Source organism: Brassica rapa, chromosome A04, assembly GCF_000309985.2.
Source record: "Brassica rapa cultivar Chiifu-401-42 chromosome A04, CAAS_Brap_v3.01, whole genome shotgun sequence".
Lineage (NCBI taxonomy): Eukaryota > Viridiplantae > Streptophyta > Magnoliopsida > Brassicales > Brassicaceae > Brassica > Brassica rapa.
Window position 1 is genome coordinate 11,352,745 of NC_024798.2, and position 26,730 is coordinate 11,379,474.

Below are 26,730 nucleotides of genomic sequence, written 5' to 3' on the forward strand. Positions count from 1 at the left end.
AGCGATTAATTCGGCGATTTGAATGCACAGATTAAACTCTTTATATTTTCAACTGAAGTTTACATACAAAATAAGACCACTATTAAAGAACAGGTCACCGATCGCCACGATAAACCATTTCAAAAAAAAAAAAAAAAAAACTTTGTTTAGATATATTGCAAGAGAAACCCATTTTCATTTTGAAATCGACAATCCATATCAGAATTTCATTACAATAATGAAAATGTTTTATAATAAAAATGCATATCATCATTATATATTTTGTATTAGATTATATAATCTAGTTACCTTTTAAACTATATCATTATTACTTTAAATATAGTGTTAATATCATCTTGAACAAAGTGTAAGCATATAATAATACAAGACAGATTATGCTAAAAAATATTACATAAGTCAATCTCACACTCGTTTTTCATAGATGTTACGTGGTCAATTTGTCACTAAACCGTAATCATGCATGTTGGTGTTTTGCCATGCCCACGACAAAAAAGTGCAAGACTTGAGATTTAAGGATTGCATGAGTTAGGTTCCATTTTCCAATCACGGACCTAACTTAACAGTATGACATTCCTCTTAACCTTTCATTTGCAGTTTTATCACGTATACTTGCATAACATTATCCCACTTTTTTTTTTGTAATTTAACATTATCCCACTTTTTTTTTGGTAAAAAACATTATCCCACTTAATTATGAAAAATTAACAATACAATACAATAAGACAACATTATAAACAGTTTTTTTTCGTAAAACATTATAAACAGTTTGTCGACCACTTTCTCTGAAGTAGATGACTCACCAAGAAACATTCAAGATTGATGATTTGTTAGGCTAACAACCACTTCACTTGGTTAAGTTTTTCAAACCTTTGTTTGTAAAAAGAGTGCGACGAGTCCCTTAAAGAGGACGCAAGTCCAAAGTGTACAGAGCTATATCTACTCTAAAGGATTATTAATCATATAATTCCTAATACTTTCTTTTTCTTTGTAGTAAACTAAACATTCACTTAGTTTGTAACTTCTTATGTAACGAGTATCATTCACTAACTTGCTTTTTGTGTGATCCACTGGCTATGATTGGTTTTAATATGAACGTTAATATTTACGTGTTCTTTGTCAAAAAAATAAATATATATTTACGTGTGCATTAAAATATTAAACAATTATTTGTAAATCTAAAATCGGAAAATTTTTCAGATCTTAGAACATTATATCTAGTCTTCATTATTTCAAATGAAACTATTGTCTAATCTGTGTTAACTTGTGATTTTTTTTTGTAAAATAAAAATTCTATATTTTTTTTGGTAAAAAAAATTGTATACATTATACCTCTTAAATATTAAGTTAACTTTTACACCAAGAAAATCCCCTCAATATGAAACTTCTTCTCGCACATAGGAATTCAGGGAAACCAGGAAAATCACTATGAAACTTCTTCTCACACCTAGAAAGTAATGACTGATTAGCAAAGGATGGTTATATAATTGAAGTACGTATATATCGTGAAAATGTGGTGTGAGGGAACATGAAGGACACCCGGTCCCCGGAAAATTACAAATATGCATGAGCGGGAAGTTTAATTTATTTGTTTTCACTCACATATACTCGTAATGACACTGTGATATGTTACTAATTCTAAACTTGTACTGGTAGATCCGCCTAAACTAATTGAAGAAGTTGATAACTAAACCGCAAATTTTAAAAGAATAACTGCACCTCGTATTTTTTGTAGAATCCTGGTATGAGGTATGTATATATATATATATATATATATATAAACTTAGATTGTTGATTAGTATATGAAGTTTAAATTCTCTATGATGAAATTTTACAGACAATCAAAAATACAAATACAAATACTTAAAAAAATAACAAATACTTACATATGTCGAGTTCACTTAACACTTGCAAGTTTACGGAGACATTTGCACTTATTATTATATTGAATTAATAATGAAAATTTGAAGAAACCCCTAACTAAAGCATGTTGCTGATGCAGCAGCAGACGCCACTTAGGAAAGCTACTAATGTCCAAACTTGTATCTATGTTAATTTGCTTCGTCCTTCACTCTCTATAAATTCACTTAGTATCTTCTCTCTTTCACTCATTAAGTAATACTTTTATTTCACTTCTTTAAAATTTAGAATCCATTTATAAGTTGTGCCAAAAAAAAAAGAGTCCGTAAGAACTTTTTGGTTGAGTTATTCCTTTTATATTGTTTTTACAACTACTATCTAATATTATACTTATTATATAGTTCTTCTCCTAAACATGTGTACTGGAAAATCATCACACACAAAATCCTCACCCAAGGTTATTCAATAATTGGTTACTTTTCTCACCAAATTCAATTACTAGTTACTTTAATGCATGTATGTATATACGCATTGCATGTAAATATGTTTGCAGGCATATAGAAAATAGGGCACCTGTGTTTATATTTACATTAACTAAATCAATACTGACAAAATATTTTCCTCCTTATTTTTTAAAGTGCGGGAAAATAAGTCCAGCTTCTTCTGTACTGTCCCTGGGTTCTGACAGTAAAGGAATGGTGAGATGAAGATACCTTGGTTTATTTGTTTATTTTCTTGTGAGGCATTAATGTTTCTTGTATATATCGTTTTAACCATTACTTCTTTTAATCAAAATTTCAATCTTTTTGTGGGTGCAAGACTAATTTGGGTAAAGGAAAACACTTGCTTGAAGACTCTAACTTGTTTGTATATGTTTTGGACTAAAAAGGTCACTTGATGGACATTAAGTTTATGCTTTGCAAAGGTCGTTTAGCAACAAAATAATAAATCGACCAGTACTCTTTTATTTTTAAACTGAAAGAACACATTCTTCTGGTTTCAAAATAAATATAAATTAATTAATATTCAAATTATGAAATAACTATAAATTTTCTGCCAATATCAGTATAATTAATTACAGTTTGAATGTTGATAGAAATATTACTAATGAAATCGGCATTTTCTAGAGATATCCGAATAATATGTCTTTCACAATCTCACTTCATGAAAAGTTTCACAAGGTTGAGTTTTTTTTTTGGTGTGCGTGTGTGTGTTGTGTGGACGTGTAGTCAATCCGGAAAGGTTCCATTTCTATAACAAACTGATTAACTAGTATTGCTTGTTGAGTTCTACGTACACTAGGTATATTTTTTTTTGTAACTTTACGTGCACTAGGTATATTACACGTTGGTTATGCAAAAAAGGAGTAATAGTATCAAATTTATTTCCTGATGGTATAGTATCACACGTTTAGTTATACTGTAGGTACATATTATGTCTAGAACGAAAGTTGTAAAACAATAGTTTTATTTGAATGCACTTCATGCTATATTGATCAATGTAAATCCTCATATATAACAATTCAATTTCTCCAACTATTCACTGAAAATTATATTGTAGAACAAAGTGGAACTCAAAGATAGAGCGCATGACAAAACCAAGGCAGCCGCTTCTAAGGTATCCATATAGAACTCTACGATCAACTATGAATTCTTTTAAATAAAATATGATAACTATTATCCAGTTTCCACAATATAACTCATAAAAGAAAAAAAGGTGTATGTTATTACACGAAAAATATTTTACTCAAGAAAATATACAAGTTACAACTCTCATCTACGTCCTCGTTTTACTACGATTTTTGTCACTATAGCTGTTATAGATATGCATTATGTGTTTATATGCATTAACACCAGCCGTCTCAAATTATTTGAGATTTGTACACGACACACTTTTATTAGTCAGGTTCTTATAAGAAATTAAGAATCCTACAATATTTTGAAAACAGTTATAGAAACATATCTTCTATTTCTATATCGGCACTCGCTCAAATTATCCAATATTGGGCATGCTAAAATACCGTTTTACATAAACATATTTACTGTACGAGTAGTTAACATGCATGTAATTAATTGTTTTTCCAATCAATCAGAATGTTGCAAAGGCACCAGCAAAAGAGAACAAAAAGCCTCTTGAGTTCAAGCTTCACTCTGGCGAGAGAGCAATGAAACGTGCCATGTTCAACTACACGGTTTACACGATCATCCTCAATATTTTTTTAATTAATTTTGCTTTTCAATTTCCATGTAGCTCATTACTTGTATTCTCAGGTTGCAACAAATTATTATATCACAAAACTACAGAAGAAACAAGAAGAGAGGTTGCAAAAGGTAATCTACAAAACAAAATAAAATGCTTACTTAGCATCTGGTTAGAGAAAAAACTTAGCCAATTCAACCAAAGAAAATAGTACTCTGACCTGTATCCTACTAACACGGTACCGTACTTTTATATGAGCATGGCTAGTCGAGAAACTGAAGATTTAATTAATTTCTCGGTGTAAGGTATAAAACAGAATTTTGGTTTGATATGAGTCCTGTAAACACGCCATCGACCGTACATAGATATATAACCGGAACTTCTTAAACTAAAAAGAGTATGTTTACTTGGAATCGGTTTAAGAAGAATTCTCAAAAATAAACCTTTTTATTAAACCGAACCGTGGAACAGATGATAGAAGAGGAAGAGATTCGTATGCTACGGAAGGAAATGGTTCCAAAAGCTCAGCTAATGCCTTTCTTCGATAGACCGTTCCTCCCACAGAGGTTAGTTTGGTCCTAAAGCGACTTTGATAATGCAAAAAAGAGTAGTATTAAATGATTCAAATGGTTATTAGTTATGAATCTAAATATTTTTTTCTTTTCAAATCAATGTTTTGGGTGTAGATCGAGCAGACCATTGACGATGCCAAAGGAACCAAGCTTTGGAAATGTAAACAGTACTTGTTGGACTTGTGTCTTCAACAACCAACACTATCTCTACCATATTCATCATGCTCATGCTTAAATCCTGAGAGCCACTAGCTCAGTTAGAGGCTTTTGCTAATTTTCATTTCAATCTTCCTTTTCCAAATTATCTTTTTATTAATCTTGGTAAGTTTATGTCTCTTTTCTTTGGTCATTTCCTCTTCTCACTTTTTCGTAGATTTAAATAAATGACCGATTTCGATTGATATCATTTCCACGTTGATATGTACAAGATAGTCAGTCTTGTCATTAATACTTTATCTCAACTTGCCCATTAAATAGATACAACCGTTTAATTATTTTTCTATATCTCCTCGTAAGAGTCTAGTACTCTATATACATGGAGTGATTGAAAAACATGAATCACTATAATTTAGAATTGATGCTTCCTCTATACCTGAAAGATTGATGTTTGAGAATTTGAGGTTCAAATTTAAGAAAATATTACAGTTTTAATATTGTGTTCAGAGTTAAAGAAAAGATTTTGTTCCCGCCAAAAATACGAAACATCGCAAAAAAAATTACACTTGACGACTGACTTATAGGAACGTTACGGCTGATTATAAGAACATTACTACTGACTTATGCATACTATGACTGAGTTATGCATATTTTACGGCTGAGTTATAATCAAATTATGGTTGAGTTATTCATATGTTTTGGCTGAGTTATGTCACTCTATAGTTTAGGGTTTGAGGTTCAATTTTAAAAAAATATTTAAAGTTTTAATATTGTTTTCAGAGTTGAAGGAATGATTTTGTTTCCGCCCAAAATACAAAACATCGTGCGTTATGGCTGAGTTATGGTTACTCTATAGTTTAGGGTTTGATGTTCAAATTTAAGAAAACATTAAAGTTTTAATATTATGTTCAGAGTTGAATGACATATTTTGTTCCCGCCCAAAATACGAAACGTCACAAAAAAATATTACACTTGACGGCTAACTTATAAGAACGTTACGGCTGACTTATGCATACTACATATGAGTTATGCATACTTTACTATTGAGTTATAATCACATTATGGTTGAGTTATGCATATATTATGGCTGGTTATAGTTATTCTATAGTTTAGGGTTTGAGGTTCAAATTTAAGAAAATATTTAAAGTTTTAATATTGTATTCAGAGTTGAATGAATGATTTTGTTCCCGCCCAAAATACAAAATGTCGAGAAACAAATTACACTTGACAGCTGACTTATAGGAACATTACAGCTGACTTATACCATTCAGATACGTTACGGCTGAGTTATGCATAATTTACGGCTGAGTTATGCATATGTTACAGCTGAGTTATAATCAAATTATGGTTGAGTTATGCATGCATTATGACTGAGTTATGGTACTCTATATAGTTTAGGGTTTGAGGTTCAAATTTAAGAAAATATTAAAGTTTTAATATTGTGTTCAGAGTTGATGGAAAGATTTTGTTCCCGTCCAAAATACGAAACGTCGCGAAACAAATTACACTTGACGGCTGACTTATGCATACATTACAGTTGAGTTATAATCAAATTATGGTTGAGTTATGCATACATTATGGCTGAGTTTTATGGTTACAATACGACTTTGTTATAATCAAATGTTGAGTTATGGTTACAATACGACTTTGTTATAATCAAATGTTGAGTTATGGTTACAATACGAATTTGTTGTAATCAAATGTTGAGTTATGGTTACAATACGGCTTTGTTATAACCAAGTCCACCAAAAAAGCTTATAACAGGCTCAAGATTCATCATCCAAACTTAAATTGAATTTATAAACCAAAAAGACGACTCTATAGATTAGGAATCAAGAGAAAAATCAGTCGCATAAATAACATAGATCTAAAAACTCAAAAATCTGACACAGATCTATTGCAGTGGTTGTCGTTTTGATCGTGGTCGGTAAAAGAATGAGCTTTCTCTCCTACAGTGTCATGTATGGCGACCCGACATCTTACTGCTCCCTCTCTCATCGGATTCGTCGTTTTGCAGAAGAAGAAAGAGTTAAAGTGAGAGAGATGAAGAGACTAAGTCCCATCGATTGTAAGAAAATGAGAGAAGATTTTTGGCCTTTAGATTTCATTTAATCAATGACCATAAATTGTGATCTTTGGAAAAGAAAGATTATCCAATGAAAAAAAAAGGTGAGGATAGACAAAAAGATAATTTTGAACTCTTAGATTAAATTCAATCACTGGTCATGAAAAAACAATATAAATTGTAATTTAGTTCTTTTCAATTTGTTTTAAAAACTGCTTAAATTTAAAGAATGTAATTATGGGTTTAAATCAAAATTTAAAATGGAATTTAAAAATTAATGATTTTTTTTAAATGATTAAATTTGAGTTTAACTCTAAACTATAAACCTAAACTTTAAACCTAAACCTTAAACTTTAAATAATAAAAATATCAGATTTAATAATCAAAGATAAACTTTATAATTTTTATAACTTTATAATTCTATAGTTTAGGATTTGAGGTTTAGATTTAAGAAAATATTAAAGTTGGAGTTTTCTAAGTAAGAATTGTATAAGTGATTGTAAGAGAACATATATCTCATGATCAAGTTAAAGTCTCAACCTGAAAATTCAAGAAACTATACATATTCAGTTGATTTATATTCACTTGATATTGATAAGATGATCTTCAATATAATTTTTTTTAAGTATTTGAATTGAGTTTTTCTATTTTAGGGTATGTTTGAGATATGATTGAGTTATATAAACGATATGGCTGAGTTATCTAAATGACACGGCTGAGTTATATATATATTTTCTGATTTTAGGGTATTTTTGAGGTATGGCTGAGTTATATAAACGACACGGCTGAGATATATAAACGACACGACTGAGTTGTGTAAATATAGCATAACTAAAATACAAAATACATGGGTGAGTTATGTTTTTACATAGAAAACCAAAAATACAGGTTTCCTGAACCATCCCGGTGATAACTCCTCCATGTCTCCAAGCTTCATTGAATTCCTTTGTGTCGTCTCTGCTGAGTCCGTCATTTATTTCCGTCTCTTCCGTTCTCTTCTTGTTCAATCTTCTCTTTTAGTTAGATCTGGAAATTGTTTTTTTATATTATCCAAATATGGATATCAAATCACAAACAAACTTAAATGAATACATCCCATAATTACTAATTTGGGTATTTTTTGGAATATAGTTGTCTTTTCTCCTCGGAATGCACATTTCTTATAGCTAGGTTTTGGAGATTGGGAAGAAATAACTCAGCCACAACTGCATATATAAACCAGCCATAAAAGAAAAGTAACTCAGCCACAACATAAATTAAAACTCAGCCACAAACTCGAAAAACTCAGCAGAGAAGATGATTTCAGGCTATTGTAGCGAAGAAGATTTCGTAGAAACGCTTGCGGAGAAGACGATTTCGGTGAAGACGTTATCAAAGAAGACAGTTCGAGAATTTCGAACGAAAAACAACAATATCGACTAAAAATATTAGGGTTTAAGCGACAAACAATGAAACTTGTGATTTTTTTTCTAACATAGTTTAGTTACAAAAACGATTCATTGTCTTTTTTTTTTGATCAAAATAATTACAATTATTAATAACGTGGATACAATAATTAGTGGTAAGAATTCATTGTTTAAAAGTAATCTCAATTAAAAAAAACTAACTAAGGTCTTAGTTGTAATTTACAAAAAGTATACCAACATTCTAATAATTTTTAAAAGATGTATGTTATTTTAGTCATATCTTAACGTTTCCATAAGATTCTAGTAATTTTCTCTTAATCTTTTTTTTTTTCTTTCTTAACTCATTTTTTAAATGGTGACATGTATCTCATCTGGATACATTTTTTTCCAGTTTGAAAAAATTCAAACCATTTGAATCAACGTAGTCGCTTTGATTTTGTCAACATGTTTACCGTAAGAATCCAATAACTGAATTAAAAAATTCAAAAGAACCATCGCACATGGTCTTATTAGTTGCTAAAATTTTTGTGATCTTTAATCTCATCTTAATTACTCCCTCTGTTTGTAAGGAGTTTTAGAAAAAAAAATATTTATTTCACAATATAAGATATTTTTAGAGCCCAAAGCAATAAAACAATCTAAATAACAACATTCCACTAAATGAATGCGTGCAAAAAACTTTTTATATTGCAACTTCAGAAAAGGTTAAAGGTTCTTAATATCCGTGCTTTTAAGCAAAATAACTTACATAACGAAACAGATGGAGTACTTTTTTTTTTTTTTTGGTCAAAAACAGATGGAGTACTTAAGATTAGTTATTTAGTAGGAAATCAGTTTATTTTAAAAATTTAATACTGAAACTTATCATTTTATGGTTCATAAATAAAAACTTATTCATTTATTTTGGACACTGAAAAGGTTTTTTTCTGTAATTTTCATTATTTTATGTTAAGCTCTTGTTTATATATTCAAACATATTTTAGTGAAAGGAATAAAAACAATAAACTTTTTAACTTCCAAAATTTTACTATTTATGTTTATAATTGCCAAAATCCTAACAATTGTCAAATTTTGAATCAATTTTTCAACCAACTCTTAAATATATATACATACCATTATGATTTTCACCAATTTTTCTTATACCATTTATTATAAACGATTATGAACGATCAATGATGCTATATTTATATCATCTACACTTTATCGTTCTATTCTAACATGTACTGAAAATATTTCAAATGCTGGAGAAATTAAGTTTCAAGAATTTTCTACACAAATGGATATTGTACATCGTTGTTGGAAAAAAGAAGAATCATATTATAGTAAAATTTTTGAGTATTGTGATGAACATTGCTCATTTAATCATTTTGTGATGGAACTCCGTGCAAAAATTATTACAACTACATGATAAAATATTGGATAAAATATCCCGGACCTTCGGAACTTTCTATTTGATTGTATCGAAAGGCCTAATGAATTGAGATTTTCCTATTTGGCCGGGTCATTTCGGGGCAAACGGATCATTTATGATGACAAGTATGATCTTCATGAGAATGATTCGAAGTTCTTGTAGAGCGAAACCATGCAGTACCAAAGACGAGATATATGTTTCAAAGAACAAAGTTTTTTTATAATAAGCCAATTCATTTGGGATCCTGCAGATCTACTCTTTTTCTTATTCAATGTTCAGACTTTTGTCTTTGTGTTTTCACATCGAGAATTCTTTGCAAATGAAGAGATGTCAAAGCGGCTTCTTACTTCCCAAACAGATCCTTCTACACATATATATAAACACTGGTTTATCAAAAATACGCAAGAAAAGCACTTCGAATTGTTGATTCAACGACCCTAAAGTATGCTTTTTGTACCTGGTTAGCCTTTCACAACAGACTGTTTACAGGTGATCGTATGGCTACTTGGAGCAATGGAATAAGTTCTTTATGCATCTTCTGCCACCAAGAGACTGAAACTCGTGAGCATATCTTCTTTGATTGTGCTTACCCTGCGACAGTGTGGTCGCTATTGGCAAGAGGACTTCTTGGCATTCGGTTTACTACGGCCTGGGGAGACCTTTCTCAACTTATAGTTGACACAATATTGGATTAAAAATCCAGAATTTTGCTGCGCTACACTTTTCAGATCACTCTTTACTCTATTTGGAGAGAACGAAATGATAGACGTCACAGAGCAACACCTATGGTCGCAGGTTCCTTGGCCAAGATGATAGATAGAGGGATTCAGAACTGTGATTAATGGTCTCTGCTACGGATCATCGACACTCTGAAGCTCTACTGCAACGATGCCTCGCCTAAAGGGTGTAGGATTTATCTGTTCAAGTTCTTGCTTATTTCGATTTCTAAAAATTAGTTAAATCAAATGAGTTATATTTGATGTACAAAAGTTTGTTTTTTTTTTAATAAATTTTATAAATATTCTAAAAAAAATTGGATAAAAAAATTGGGACTTACGATAATACTAAGAGTATGTAAAAAGCGGATAACCGGAGATTGATGTATTGGCTCTTAAAATAGTTATAAGAGAGACCGTGAGAGTGAGGCAATTTGACTTAAATTCTATCACATGGGGAGGGATGCAACAAGAAAAAGTTAAAGGCTGTAACTGGTTATTCCTAATAGGAATACATGGAATAAAAGGAATAATTATATGTGGAATGGGAAAAATTGGAATGATAAACAAAATGGAATAAAAACTGAAATTTGTTTTGGAATTGGAATTCCAATCATCCCACACATTCACGATCATTTTTGATCTGGAACAAATGGAAAAGATTTTACAAAGGATTTGTTTTTAAGTTTTATTCCATTTTTGGAATATGTGGAATTGATTTCAAAAAGTTTTCCATGTAACTGGTAAATATTTTTTGTAATTCTGTGAAATGATGCATTCCAAACAATTCTATTCTAAAATTTAGCATTCCAGTTGCAGCCAAAATAAGTAAGGACACAATCTTGGAAACATCTAATAAAGAGTAGAATAAATTCAAACAATTAATGAGTAAGAATGTTAGGGTCAAATATCGATCATAGATATATCAATGACAAAAATCACTTAAACATGACAAAGCGTATTGTCCACATAACTGAGCCGGAAACGTTGTGAGAATAATTCCGCATATGCCGTGCCGATTCAAACGACAATAAATCAGAACAGACTACATATATTTATTCCCAAAAAGTGAATAAGTTATCTACCGCATGCATAAGAATTATTCGTTATTATATATACTTTATAAAAAACCCTATGTAATAAATAAATAAAAAGGAATCTAATTATGTAAAGTCAAAAATAGATAATCTATCTATTTAATCAGTCTATACGTGAAATGAATGTTATAGTTGCAACGGTCAATGCTAGCATTGCCAAGACCTGTCCATCTATGATGATGTATCCCAGTGCAAGGCCCGAGTCTATGGATCTGGGTCGTAGAACTAGAAGATCTGCTTTCTACTTCATGGTTCTGTTCTTCCTTGAAACGTTCAACGGTCAAATTTTTCACCTTGCTAAGACCGAACAGCTTGCAAATTAAGACCTAATAAACTTCTGCTCATTGTACTCACTCGTAAAACTTTGACCGACCACTTGCAAAAATAGTAGTATAAATATGGTTTTATTATTTTAAAAAACCCTCAGAAAACTATAATCTCTCAAATTCAATCTTTATTTTGTTGAGATTGCTTCACACAAGATGGGCTTTACATGGGGAATGAGACTACGTGGAGCTAGCAAGAAGAAGATAGCTCCGGTAATGAGTTGGTCGGAATCGACATCGGAGCCGGATATAACGATTCCGCCGGAGTTTCAATGCCCGATCTCAATCGATCTCATGAAAGATCCGGTGATAATCTCCACAGGCATTACCTACGATCGCACAAGCATCGAAAAATGGATCGATTCAGGGAACAACACGTGTCCTGTCACGAACACGGTCTTGACCACTTTCGATCAGATCCCGAACCACACGATTCGCAAGATGATCCAAGGATGGTGCGTGGAGATTGGTTCTTCGTTGATTGAGCGGATCCCAACGCCACGTGTTCCTTTGATGCCGTGTGAGGTCTACGAGATCTGTAGAAAGTTATCCTCTGCTACGCGGCGTGGGGATTACGAGAAATGCGAGGAGATTATTTGGAGGATTAAGAAGTTGGAGAAAGAAAGCGAAAAAAATAGAAATTGTATTATCGAAAACGGCGTCGCATTGGTTTTGTGTGATTGTTTCGAGAAGTTCTCGGCAGACGAGAAATCAACGTCTCTCTTGGGAAAGATTTTATCTCTGCTGACGTGGATGGTTCCTATTGGGTGGGAGGGTTTAACGACACTGGCGTCTGCGTCGTCGTTTCGTTGCATCGCGGGTTTCTTGAGGAGCAAGGACGATACAGTTCGTGAAAACGCTGCGTTTTTGTTGAAGGAGATTCTGTCGTTGGAAGAAACGCAAGTTCACGCGTTTGCGGAGGAGAACGGAGTCGCGGCAGCGTTTTTTAAACTGATCCGCGATTCGGTTTCTTCTAACGCAACGAAATCTTCGTTGATAGCGGTTTCTCAAATGGTCTTGGCAAAGCCCGAGATCGCGTCTGTGTTTCTCGAAATCGGTCTTGTGAATCAAACGGTGGAGATGATCATTGATGGTGAGAATAGCGTTTGCGAGAAAGCGTTGGCGGTTCTAGACGCGGTTTGCGAAACCAGCGAAGGGATAAAGGAAGTGAGGAAAAACGCGTTGGTGATGCCGCTTTTGGTGAAGAAGATTCTTAAGGTCTCTGAACAAGGGACGGGGAGCTCAGTTTCAGCCATTTTGAAGCTGTGTAAAGCAGGGAAGGCGTCCACGGTTGAAGAAGCGGTGCGTTTGGGAGCGTTTCAGAAGATGTTTTTGGTGTTACAGGTTGGGTATGGAGAAGAGACCAAGGAGAAAGCGACAGAGTTGTTGAAGATGATGAACACACAGATGAAACTAATGAGTGATGATGTTGATTCTTCAATGGAGTTTAAGTATCTCAAAAAGCCATTTTGAAGTAGATAAATTGTATAAAGACCAACCACATTCTTTGCAAATCAGAGATATGATCATTTTGAAAATGAAGAAGATAGACCATTGTGAATTTATATAAAATCTAAATAATGTTTTCTAAAAAAGCATAAATGAATGGGAAGAGACTGCAGGGACAACAAGAATAACAAATAATTTTATATAAAACCCAATAATGCTTTAAAAATACAGTTGCCAAGGTTATCTTTCATAAACGACAAATTAGGATTCAACTTATAACCATACAAACATTGAACGAGGAATCGTGGGTACTGGTTAGCTTCAAGTGTGATAGTTTGAGTTAATGTGATGCATAAGCTATCCTTAATAATTAGGTTATGTTCTCTTCTAATGTATTTGTAGGTGAATGTTTCCACTTTCACTATAAATGAAATTATAAATATAACTTTCATTGGAATTATTGTGTACTATTTACTTCAAAGTTTACTGGTATGGGATCTGCAAGACAGTCCGTGCTTGGAATGCCAAAGTAGCATACATTGGTCGACCTGCAGATTTCAACTACGACTGCAACACCTTGGGACTGGGTCTGATACATTCAAGGAAATCGCTGAGGGACGTCAGCCGTTGGCGCTAGGCTTTTCAACATAACGGACAAAGATGCTATACTCTCTGCTGTTAACTATCTCCTTCTGTACGCTGCTCAGGCAGCTGATCTTGATCTTGGTCTCATTCAACAGTCTGCTAAAGTTATCTACTTGATGGGAGCAGACGATGCAAATGTTTTCTTACATCATACTTGGATGCTTATCTTGTTCTTTTCTTTCTTGTGTGATGAATAAGCATATAATATTCGAGAAAAGCATTCTGATATGTCCTTAAATCCAAAAACAAAAAGCATTGATCTCCGTTAACCGAACAAACTACCAACATTCATATGAAGAATACCGCCCTCCAGCTCTGCTAGGAGGCTCATAAGGACTCGGTTTGTATCTATAGGCTCTTCCCTCATTATGTACGGTCTCATAGCTCCATACCTATCACTTTCACTTCTTGCGTATCTGTCCCTGTCATATTCATCCTTATGATCATGATTGTCAGGAACCCGTTACTCCGATATAAGTTTGGGTTTATTTCAGTTTCAGTTTAAAAATTCAGTAAAACCTTAGTTTTTTGGATAAAATATCGATTTTTTTTAATATTCTGAATAATAAATATTTGAGTAATTTAATTCTTTCGGGTAATTTGGATAATTAGAGTTTTCGAAATTTTTGGTGACCCAAAGAGGAAACAATTTCTGTAATATTCCCTTTATTTTTGAAATACTTTGGCCTAAATTTGATGAATTTAAAAAGTTAATGTCATAACTAATATTTTGTTATTGTTTATATATTTTTCTTGTTTTTGTTAATTTTACTAAACTTGAGTTTTGTGACCAAAATTTGAAAAACAATTCTGTTAGATTTGTTTTTCATTGGTTTCAGTTTGATGTAAAGTGAAAAAGAATATCATAAAAACATTTTTCTTTTTGATGGCGTAGATCTGGGTATTCAGCTTTTGGTTCGGGGGCATTTCAAATTTTTGGTCCTAGAAACATTGAGCTATTATGTTATTTATGAATTTTTGTTCGGTCAAATATGTTAGAAACTGATTAATATCTACTAAAATTTTGGGTCCAATTCGGTTCTTTTCGGATAATTCAAATTTTAATTTTTCAGATAAAATTAGATTATTTAATTTTTTTTCAGATAAAATATCGGATAAATTAAAGATAAAAATATTTTTGGATAATTATGTTTTTTTTCAGATAATTCATATATTTTAAATATTCTGAATAAAATGTATTTGGTTAGAAAAATCATGTGCCAAACCAAACCCAAATAATAAAATAACTTTAGTTGATTAGTAAGGGTTTTATTGGTTTTCCGCTAGCACTTGCATACATAGCTTTTGTGGTTGGTAGCGGTTATTGGCGTTTTGTAACAATCACAAAAAATGTTATATATCGCTTCAAAGCACTCCAAACCTTTTAAAATCAAAAAGTAGTTTCCGCTAACGATTGTGGTTGGATAAATAAATATACAAATATTTTTAAAATATATTAAATTTTAGATTAAAATCTTAAAACTGAAATATTAAAAATAAAAATACACATACATTTTATATTTTAATTTAAATTCACAAATATTATTATAATCTATTTTATAAAAAATTTAAACGAAGAATATTTACTATAATTTTAAAACATTAAAACATTAATATATATACATATGCAATGATATGTACATGTATAAATTAAAAATTCCAATGTAAATCTTCAAAACAATTTTTTTTGAAATTATAACATCCCCACTAAATAAAATAAAAAATAAATAAATGTATTATTTTATTAATTATATTATATTAATAATTATAATATTTTATCATAATTGTATGTTTTGATTTTTATAATATTATAATGTGTTAGTATTGATAATTTATGGTTAAACAGCTATAGTATTTCATAATCAACAGCTGTACGAGTTTAATGACACAAGAAAAAGCAACCATCCACTTCTTTGGCAACCCCGCATCAGTGACCGCTGCCTTTCAACTAGTTAGCCCTAAACCAACTGAGACTTCTTTCCTATATATAATACAAAAAAAAGAAAACATTCATCACAGCTTTCCAAAGTCCAAAAGCACAGTTTCGTACAAGAAACCAACCTTGCATCTTGCAATTGATCCAAAAATGGAGAATATACTGGGTCTTCTGAGAATTCATGTGAAGAGAGGTGTGAATCTCGCCATTAGAGATACCTCAAGCAGCGATCCTTACATCGTCTTTTACTCAGGAAAACAGGTAAAATATCGATTTTGTGTTTTGAGATTTGACAGCGGACTATTTGATCTTTTTTTTTCATGTCAGATCTCCAACATAAGACACCAAGAACAGAGATTTTAGATTTTAAATTAGACATAGTTTAGTTAATATTAATGGTGTTTCAAAGCTTTATTAGTTTGTTTGATCAAGTCAGATTCGGAGAGTTTTATCTAATTTTTACAAGGTCTCTGAATCTTTATTCAGTATATATGTATGAAGAGTGACGGTGTCTTAGCCTAATATAAAATACAAAGGAAACCAGAAACCTGTGGTCATACCTTCTCTGCTAAAGCTTAGATATGTAATTTATTATTTTCTTACAAGTTTAACTGGAGAAGAAGACTTTATGATCATGTTCATGTCCTTGTTATATATCTCTTGCATAAATCACCAAAAACTGAGACTTAAGGTTTTGAGTCATCAGGGTATAGTTATCAGTAATCGGGTTGATCCTAAATCTTGTTGGTTTGTTTGATCGTGGCAGATTTGCAAAGTTTTATCTAATTCGTGAAATTTCCTTGAATCTTGATTTAGTATATATGTATGTAAAAAAGAAAATTGAAACCTGCGGTGATAACTTCTCTGCTAAAGCTGAGATATATAATTGACTTTTTCACAAAAGTTAAATGGGAGAAGAAGAATATGATCATGTTCATGTTTGTGTGGGTCCTTGTACAGATGATCTATTGAATTATGTAGGAATATTGGTCCTCTTTTACATTAAAGCCACCAATCTCTCCTCTTGTGTCAACATCAAATACTCTGTCTCCAGCACGAAATAATTGAGTTGATGATTTGTGATATTTTTCCTTTTGGAAAACATTTGATAGTTCCTGATCCTTGATAATCTCTCCTCTCCTATATGTAGTTTTAATGTTTTATTTATTTGATACAGAAGCTTAAAACCCGTGTAATCAAACATAGTATAAACCCCGAATGGAACGACGAGCTTACTCTTTCCGTTACAGATCCAAATCTCAGTGTTAAACTTGTAAGTCATCCTTACGTTTTATTTTACCATGACTGTTAGAAGCTAGTTTTACTAGAGATATGAAACATTTTGTTTGTTATGTGCAGACGGTTTACGACAAGGACTTGTTCTCAGCGGATGACAAGATGGGAGAAGCAGAGTTTAGCATTGCTCCATATCTTGAAGCCATTAAACTACGCCATAAGCTTGAAGGACAACTTCCCAACGGAACCATAATAATGAAGGTACAACCGACCAGACAAAACTGTTTGTCTGAAGAGAGCCATATTTTGTTGAACCAAGACAAGCTTGTGCAGAATATGTTCCTTAGACTCCAGCACGTGGAGTGTGGAGAGGTCGAGCTACAGCTCGAGTGGATTGATGTTCCCGGTTCAAAGGGTTTTTAAGTCTATCCGATCCGATCCTTAGTCCCTTATGCATACATGGTTTAGAAATTAGAACTACGGCGTTGTTCGAAACTGGTCAGTGAAAGGATCTCAAACTGGTTATGTAATGAACTCTTTTGTGTTTTCTGTTCTAATTTGAGTCCAAGAGCGTGCAAGTCCATGAGGAATAACTTAATGCAACTTCATCCGTAGCTTTCTAAAACATGAGTTCTGAAAACAAAATATTAATATTTTAATTACATGATTAAGTTTTAATAAAATCAAATCATTTAATCATTGGACGAGGACAAATGGTAAAGTGATGTATTTTGTTGATGACATATGGATAGAGAGGTTCTAAAAAAATTACAACCAAAAGCTAGTTCTCTTTCTTTCTTATTTTTTTTAAAAAAAATTTCTTTAAATATTAGATATTCATTAACATCTTTCTGTTGGACTTGCACTGAGAGCATGACTGGTTTTTTTGATACCACCCACAAACACAACTTTTACGGCTGTTAGCGTTTTGTAATAATCACTCAAAGCGTTCTAAACCGATTCAAACCGCTCTAAACTTTTTAAACTCAAAAGTTGGTTCCAGCTAGCGTTTGTGAGCTGTTGCTGAAGCATACATTTTTTTTCTTTTCTTAAAAACAATATAAATACAAAACTAAAAATTAAAAAAATTAAATTGAAGTAATAGAAATACGAAAATATATCTTTTAAATTTTAATTTATATTATAATTTTTTTAAAAATATTTTCTATAATTTTTTTTAAAATCATAATTTTATAAATATAATTTTTATATTTATTATAATATTATGTTTTTAATATTTTTATATTTATATAAAATATATATATTATTAATTTATTATTTAACCGCTATTGTATTTGGTGGTTTGTCAGTCATAAGTATCCCACAAACGCACTAATTTCTAACCGCAGTACTAGTCGTACAAATCTCTTAAAACTACTTAAAACCGCAACCACCCGCATCTGCAAACTCCCGCAACCGTATCAGCTGCAGTTACACCAGTCAAAATCTAAATATAACATTTCGATATCTTCATGATATGGGTGTCTTAAAACAAGAAGGTGTAAAAAAGAATATATTGGTTTATTGTGTGATAAATCAAATTTAGACATTTATATTAACTATATTTTTAATATTTTTTTAACAATTTAATTATTCAACTAAATATCTAAATATTTAAAATAAATTAACTGAAAAGATATTCATACTTATTTTTCTTATTCCGATCTAATAAAATTTTACTATCTCTTCTTACGAAAAATATAAATATACAGTTTTTTAAAGTACTAATACTTTGTAAATATATAAATATTATTTTAATAATTATTAAATAACAAATATATATACTTGTGTCTTGGGGAAGTAGTTGGTAACGCTGTGTTTGTTTTTGAGTGTTAATTGTGTTGTTTAATTGCGTCAAAGTTAGTCGGGAACTATGACTTTTTTTGGGACTAATCGTCTAATTGACGCCTTAGTTACCATTCTTTCAGTTATTGATTGAAGACAGTACAACTCAATGGTTAAAACTTAAAAGGATAAGCCTTATAAGAAAAAAGTAAACCAGACACTCAATAGTTATCCTCATTAGTATTTGTATCTCATGGAAGCATGTCCAATAAACTCAATCGATAGAAAAATAAAATGATATCATGTAAAGTAGGGATAAATAAACTAAGTGAAGTGAGAAAAAAGAGAAGAAATAAACCAAAGTAAGACTATTTATGTGATCAGAAACCTGAATGAGTAAGAGTCCATGTCTCTTGTGATCGATTTTTCTTCAATGAGACTGCACTTTAAACTCTTTAAATGAGGTCAATAGTGCTGAATTTAGATATCTCTTATGAACTGTGGGCTGAAATGGTTAGGTTGTTAAGTAGAGGTCGAATACATAGAAATACTTTCTAAGGTTGGTACTAGTTGATGTGGCTTACACTGATTGAGGTAAAAATAATGTTCAGAAGATATGTGAGTGTCATTTCTTCAAACTTCTTTTACATGTTTAGTCTCCTGTTTTATTTGAGGATAAGCAAAAACTAAGTTTAGAGAGTTGATATATCATATTTTAGTGGATCAAAGTCTTTTGGGTATTTTCAAGTAATTTTGAGTCATTGCAGGTTCATGTACGTTTTCGACAAAATTGAAAATTTTGAAGCATTTTGGACCATTAAGAAGAGTTGCAGCTGAAAAGAACAAGTCGAGATTGTATCTTTGGAATTGGTGTTGGTCAACACCACACATTGGTGTCGGAGACAACACTTCTCGACGAGTTTTTAACAAGTTCAAAAAATTTAAGACTGATCAAAAGTTTATGCTTTTTGCAAATAAGTTATTTTTGTGTTTTAGACCATATTTAGTTTTTTTTGTAAGAGTTATTGTATGAGAATTCATACTGGGTGAGAGATTTTTTAAGGTTTTTAGAGAGACAAATCAAAATTCACAAAGAGAAGATTTCGAACTTTTTTATTTACTTTATTTATTTTAATGCAATTTATTTAAGTAATGATTTATGTTTCATTGAATATGTCTGAGTAATCTATTTGTTAGATTTAGAGTTTTTCAATGCTTAAGGATGAATTATTCGAGTGATAAAATTGTTACGGTAATCTTCTATTCTTCATCTAGATTGAACCTAATGCTAGTTGTGGATTGACAACCTAAAATTTAGATTTTAGGATAATTGGTAGATATGAAAGTGTGATTGATTTTCTGATTTAATATTAGAAGAGGAAAATACTTATCTCCAAAGAAATTTGGTTTATGGATTTTGTGAACTTATCAAACATGTGTTTAATGCTTGTCTTAACTATTAAATTTGAAAAAACATTATAATTCTAGGATCTAGACATATGTAATCTCTGCAACGAAAGTTGATTAATTTGAATATTGTGATTTGAGTTCAAAACTGTTCTTCATAAACTTTTAGCAAATTGTTTGATCTGCAATTCTGATTTACATGAGAATATTCCTAAGTCTAGCGTTTTTCCTAATCTACCTTACAACCGTTTTTATTTCTCTTTTATTTGCACAAAATTTTTCTTTGTTTAACTTAATTCGAAATTTGATATCTATTGAGTGATTTTGAGTCTCAGTGGATTTGACCCTACTTACTACTATTGCACCTATAAATTTGTAAAGTAGCTCAGACTATATTTGAGCATATCACATTCGTCTCTAGTATTACTAAACAAAAGAACATCCCAAACGTTACACAAATTGAACACAAACATAAGAGTCACAGAACCGAAACACAATTAACATCTGGAGTTTTTACTATCAAACCAGCTTGAAATATGCTTGCAAATGTTTTTTTCCAATCCCAATTGTATTATTGACCTTAGTTGTACTAATTGTATCAGTTTTGTTAGTTGTTCCAATTCTATTAATTTTTTTCAGTTGTTGTTATCTCAGTTGTCTCAAACAATTATATCAATTTTTACGAAAGAGAAATGAACTCTTTTTTTCGAAATTGGATCCTACTAAATTTGAATGTTCTCGTTATTCAAAAATTATGCATTTTAAATCATTGTATAACCGGGCAAAGGATATAATTGTCTCTTCATAATTTCATTTAGAATTGTGGAGGTTAATTGAGATTTTCTTTACCACCTCAAAAATTTTGTTCCAAAAAAATAAGATACCTAAAAAAACATAGATTGGTCATGAAAGATAAGATGCACACATTTTAACAACAAACGCTTCCTTTTCTTCTTAAAAGCTAAACAATTCCAATTTCCAAATACGGTAACTTGACAATCAATCCATGGAACTTTTTCCATTTCTGACCTTTCCGAACTAATACTTCCCTTGACGCTCTTTGACATCCTTAAGCTTCTCTATCTTCACATTCTCGTTGTTAGACTTTAAGCTGGATACTTTTTGAGCACTGTCAATTTGATGTGACTTCAGCTTCATACCGAATCCGAGTTTCTTAGAAACGTTTTCCCACGTTTTGCTGCCGCTTCCAGAAGCACCACCACCCTTTGTTGTCTTATCGAGTTTTTCAATCTCCTGTCTCATTTTTGAACATTCTTTCTCTAACTCGCAAACCCGCATTCTCATTTTGTCCATTCCAACTTTCAGGTCTTGATTCTCCCTTACTGCGGTTTCCCATCCTCCTTTGGTTGATTCTCCTGAAAATCCGTTGCTTCCTAACTTTCTTGACCGGCCATCGAGGCTGCCTAAAACCGGGAGGCATTCAGCAACAGAGGCCTTGAGCTGAAGTTGCTCGATGAAGAGCACTTGGACTATTATTCTTAGAGGCAACCTCTCGTTCTGTGCTGCGTGTGTGCAAGCTTCCGTAGAGAGCTTTTGGCAGTCTAACAACCTACAAAGATCCTCTCTTTCTGTTTCCGCTAACCACGGATGATGCTACAAATCATCAAAAGATGAAAAACAATTAATATGCCTCTGTTAAAAAAATAAAATAGCCACCTTAGCAAAATTGGAACAATAAGGGCATCTGCAATGGAGCCTCTTAGCTCCAAAACCTAGGTAAAAAATTATAAAAAATTTGATGGGTTCCACACAATATTAAGGATTAGCCTCTTCTTATCCTTATATAAGGATCAATCCTTGAGAAATATTGTCACTGTTTGCGGGTCCCGCTGTTAAGTGGTGATTTGCCATTGGTTATCTTTTTTTTTTCTTTATTGAAAAATAAATAATAATAAAAAAAATAAAAAAGTGAATTTTTAAGGATTCTTTACCGAATCCACGGTTGCAGATGGTCTTAAAGAGAAGATTACCCATGTGGAATGATGACACGCTCTAATCGAGATTTGGTCAAAATTTTTTCATTTAAAAAGTAAATCAATATTGTTTAGTCCTACCTTTAGGTAGATGTCTATTGCACGATAGAGCCCGTCATCTAAGAGTCTGGCGTATTCAGGAACCGAAGCGGCTAAAGCTTGGAACTTTGCAAGCTTGAGATTGACATCAGGAGCAACTTCAGCAAGATACCCATCTATCAGCTTCGCAACCGCTGCCATTGACTGTGGGGATCCGTTTAAATTCCCGTCTTCTACTGAAGAACACGAGGAGCTAGCCCCTACGGGCATAGTATGAACCCTACTAAGAAAGTAGTCCAGGATCCTTTGCACAGAGTCAACGTCATATAGAGTCTCCATAGTATGAGAAAAGCTAGGCATTACAAGATCTTCCAACGTCGCCTGGTCAAGCTGCATCCCTATCCGCTTCTCCAAATTCTCTATGCAACTCGGACTAGCTTTCAGAATCTTGGCGATTATAAGCATGTCTACGAAAAACTTGGTCGGAAGTAAACCTTTTTGCATACAGGGAAGATCAAGCTCCTGGATCTCTTCAAGCAAGTGTTTCTGCTCTTCTTCAGACAATAATACACTACTCCCTGAGCTCAAAGGTGTGATGGAAGAACTACCACTGTGACGTCGCTTTAAGACAGGCAAGTATTTTCTGGTGTAATAGGTTAGGGAACCGGCGACGATTTCTTCTCTTATTCCTCGGGAATCCATGAGTGTGATAAGTCTCTTAAAAAGAGCAAAACTAAGCATGGACGCATCCTCGTACCACCAATCTGAACTAGTGTCTTCACGTCTAGCCCCTGTGCTTATCCCGTTCCATAAAACGCTGCCCCCTGGACTCTGCATGGGCCCACCACCATGCTCCACGAACGAGTTTGGATCTGCCAATGCTCTCATGGCTAATGATTCAATGCATTTCTTGGTAATGTTGAATTCATCAGCGTACTTGAGGACCTCATCGCAGCATTGAAGCGCTTTTATAGAATATTTCCAGCTCTTGAAGACGACTTGGTTGAAAAACTTTCCGGTTTGGGAAATTAGGTTTCCTTCCCCATACTCTTCTGTCATTTCGAGATGCTTAGCAGCGCATCTGAGGCATACAACGTTGGAGGCAGTGAGTTCAAGCTTCACACCATAGCAGAACTTGGCGACTAGCTCAAACGTTTTGTCTCGGCCAGGAAAATCAGAAATCTGAATGAGACATTTGTCATCCCCTTCTTTAGACGCCTCAGCAATCCTTCTTTCCATGACTCCACTTCTTGAGAGCAAGGGAAACTACACAATAAAAACAACTATAAGAAATTGTAAATAACAACATCATTCTTTCTCAGAGAGGAGGCTTTAATAAAATAATAATGTAAGATATTAGATATAGGTCTGAGAAATTATAGTGATTTACTCATCAACTTCTTATAGTCAAGATATTAGTGTGTTTAGGTGTTACGCTCTCTACACCAAAAAAAATGAAAGAAACATCTTCTTTAAAACGAGCATGATAAGAAGAGACTTAGTGCTTTAGAAACTTATGTATGTGAAAAAATTCAAAAATACTTGCAAATCAAACCCTAAAAAGCCATAATCATTCCAGGTAAAGGTAATATATCACTGTATTTCAACAAGAGAGAGTTGCTTTGGTCAAGTCAAATTTACCTTGTGGAGATGGAAAGACATCTCTCCAACTTCAATGATGATATCACTTGGAAGTCCAGTTGTGCAAAACCTGCAATAATTGGAAAAAAAAATCGAAGAAAACAACAGTAGACATCAGTCCAAGTCTGAGCCATTAGAAGGAACTCGGGAACAATATACACTATAAAGTGAATATACCAATCCTGGCCTTGTCTTTTGAATGAATCTGATTTTGATCCCAGCTTCATGCATGCCATACTTCCTGTCAACATAATTCAATAAGGAAATTCCATAGCTATCCAAAACCGTAAAACAAATCAATCCACAAAAATCAAAACCCTAATTAAGCTTGTGAGAAATATTGGCTAATATATAAGAGCAGTAGAGTATAATGCAGGCATGGTAGGAATAACAATTTTCAAGAATCAGCCATGAACAAGGAGAGTGAAGAAATTCAATGCAAGACAGAAATTATCAAAACCCGTGATAGAAATTAGAGATTATTTGATAGAATACCCCAAATTATGTGCAAATTTAAAATTACCCTCAAGTCTTTTATAAGTTTGAAATATAGCTTACATTTTATTTTAATGACATTTACATTCTCAATTATAAAACAATGGAGCGTAATAAGCGTATAATTGATCCAAAACCAAACGTATATCTAAGATGAAAATAACAATAAAATGTTTAGATTTTACATCAGCTTGGCCGTTAAGTCTTTATATTAGATGTTTAGATTTTTAAACCAAAATTTTCTGAATTCAATGTTTAGATTCTTAACCAAATGTATGTTTTTCATCTTTTCTGCACAAAACATATTTAAATTCAGTCTTTACGAAACTCAACGATCACCAATCTAAACTTTTCGATAGGAAGATATCATGTAGAGATGGTTCTATCGAGGATTGAATCCTCCAATTAAAGAAGCCCAAAACAAGTAACAACGAAATGATCCAGTGTTTGGTCTTAACAACCAAACTAAATCAATAAAGGTTGTCAATGACAACAAGTTATATGATAAGTCAGAGAGCTTCTTAATCTTGATTACATATATAGATCTAAGAGCAACATTCAAGTCACCAAATCAATGTAAAAAGAAACAGATCAACGGAGAAAAGCGAAATAATAAGATAACACAAGTCACCTCTTTCTTTCTGAATCAGCAATGTCAGCGTGCTCACAACGTTTTTTTGGAAGAGAAGAGGTGCATTTATAGTGTTTAATCAATAAAAAAATAGTCAAACAAAAAAAAAGGAGGGCAAGATTTATAACTCATTCACAGTTCATTTGCGATTTGCCCCCCTTAAATTTTTAAACCATAATTAAATAACTAGTACCAATCCACTTTACAACAGCTCGTTCTCTGTATTCTTTGTCACAACTCGGTAAGACAACATTTGGATCCTGTATTGATATCATGTAAAGAAAACTGGCAGTCTCCCAATCTCGGAGACGAATAAGGTAAGTATACCCAAGGCAGGTTAATGCCACCCATACTAGTATTAGAAATAATAATAACAAATTCATAAAATCATTAAAACTTTGTGGTATGAGATGGCAAAAATCAAGCTGTGCACCCCTTATAATTCATGTTCCATGCCTACTAATACCTTATATATATATTTTTATTTTTTTTTGCAATAGTGCACCTATTAAAGAAACTAGAGAGTTAGTTGAGTAAAGCATAATTAGGCCCTTTTTAGAAGACCCTGCATCAGCCGCTACGATAAAAAAAATGAATATCAAAAAACAGTCCTAATAGCTCTCTGGTCTACACATCAAGGATCTACTTTGATTAATGATCATTTATGTTGTTTTATATTCATTAAACATGTTACATCACGTATTCCTTTGAATTTGCAATTGAAAAGGTAGAAGTGAGGCCCATCAGAACAATCTTAACAGTGAAGTGAAAAATGATCGACGTTGTTACACATTTGCAATCACTAAAGTTTTGTGTCATCATGAGTCAAACAAAAACTTCGAACGAAAGCAGTCTAAAATATAAATCGCCGTCACTAAACAGAGAACATTAACAGAACTTTCTAGCTTCCCTCTATACAAACACAATCCCTAAAACACGATCATCAAGCGCCGCCGTTGTTCATCATCAGCTTAAACTCCTCGAAGTTAACGCAACCGTCACCATCAGTATCAACTTTGCTAATCATCTTCCTGCAATCCTGAACAGAGCACTTCTCCCCCAGATTCTTCATCACCGAGTGAAGCTCCTTCGCCGAGATCCGCCCGTTCCCGTCCAGATCGTACAGCTCGAACGCTTCCTTCAGATCGTTCTTGCTGTTTCCTCCTCCTCCTCCGCCTTGGTTCACTCCGATCTGGAAAAGAGAGACGAACTCGTCCATGTCGATGAATCCGTTCCCGTCGAGATCGAACTGTTTCATCATCTTCACCGTCTCCTCCGGCGACGCGGTGGGGCTGAGCGCGCGGATCACTTCCTTGAGCTCGTCGACGGAGATTTTCCCGTCGCCGTTTTTGTCGAAGCGCTGGAAGACTCGGCGGATGTCGTCCATCGAGCCTAGACAGCTGCGAGCTCCGTTGCTCTTCGACATTTGCAACAGATTGATTGAGTAACGAAAGCGTGTGTGTGTGTGTGTGTGTGTGTGTGGTGGAGAAGAAGACGATGGTGATGGTTTGTTTATGATTTAAGGAATCTATAAATAAAGGGAGATGAGGGAGTGACGTAATAACGCGTTTTTAAAAACGCGTTAAGATTGCGTGAGCTGGGGAGTGAAGCAACTAGCCAAAGCATATTTTTTCCTTAACTAAACGCATTAACTATTCTTGCCTTTG

The 26,730-nt window shown here is 32.9% G+C and overlaps 5 protein-coding genes across 8 annotated transcripts; 3 read left to right on the forward strand and 2 right to left on the reverse strand.

Annotated features, from left to right (window-relative positions):
• The first annotated feature begins 1,993 nt into the window (after positions 1–1,993).
• Positions 1,994–5,083, forward strand: LOC103864146 (protein TPX2). Of its 4 annotated transcripts, XM_033290070.1 has the most exons (8): positions 2,148–2,182; positions 2,259–2,314; positions 2,496–2,555; positions 3,418–3,474; positions 3,950–4,048; positions 4,128–4,187; positions 4,528–4,622; positions 4,743–5,083. In XM_033290070.1, exons 2-8 carry the CDS (start codon positions 2,273–2,275, stop codon positions 4,861–4,863), a joined length of 534 nt encoding a protein of 177 aa, XP_033145961.1. In that variant the 5' UTR covers positions 2,148–2,182; positions 2,259–2,272; the 3' UTR covers positions 4,864–5,083. The 4 variants fall into 4 exon arrangements, with proteins under 4 accessions (XP_009140155.2, XP_018513717.2, XP_033145961.1 ...); XM_009141908.2 differs by having other exon boundaries at positions 2,151–2,329; XM_009141907.2 differs by lacking the exon at positions 2,496–2,555 and having other exon boundaries at positions 1,994–2,314.
• A 279-nt stretch (positions 5,084–5,362) lies between these two features.
• LOC103864147 (U-box domain-containing protein 21) lies at positions 5,363–17,661 on the forward strand. The gene is made up of 3 exons (XM_033290063.1): positions 5,363–16,096; positions 17,013–17,108; positions 17,195–17,661. The coding sequence occupies exon 1, from the start codon at positions 11,962–11,964 to the stop codon at positions 13,276–13,278; it is 1,317 nt and encodes a 438-aa protein (XP_033145954.1). The 5' UTR covers positions 5,363–11,961; the 3' UTR covers positions 13,279–16,096; positions 17,013–17,108; positions 17,195–17,661.
• On the forward strand, positions 15,867–17,661 carry LOC103864148 (protein C2-DOMAIN ABA-RELATED 1). Its single transcript, XM_009141911.3, has 3 exons — positions 15,867–16,096; positions 17,013–17,108; positions 17,195–17,661. Exons 1-3 carry the CDS (start codon positions 15,986–15,988, stop codon positions 17,492–17,494), a joined length of 507 nt encoding a protein of 168 aa, XP_009140159.1. The 5' UTR covers positions 15,867–15,985; the 3' UTR covers positions 17,495–17,661.
• A 612-nt stretch (positions 17,662–18,273) lies between these two features.
• On the reverse strand, positions 18,274–26,008 carry LOC103864149 (BTB/POZ domain-containing protein At1g30440). The gene is made up of 4 exons (XM_009141912.3): positions 24,115–26,008; positions 23,938–24,007; positions 22,339–23,562; positions 18,274–21,877 (listed from the first exon to the last, which is right to left on the reverse strand). Exons 1-4 carry the CDS (start codon positions 24,186–24,188, stop codon positions 21,302–21,304), a joined length of 1,944 nt encoding a protein of 647 aa, XP_009140160.1. The 5' UTR covers positions 24,189–26,008; the 3' UTR covers positions 18,274–21,301.
• Positions 26,007–26,489, reverse strand: LOC103864150 (calcium-binding protein CML24). Its single transcript, XM_009141914.3, has one exon. It carries the CDS (start codon positions 26,487–26,489, stop codon positions 26,007–26,009), a length of 483 nt encoding a protein of 160 aa, XP_009140162.1.
• Positions 26,490–26,730: the final 241 nt, after the last annotated feature.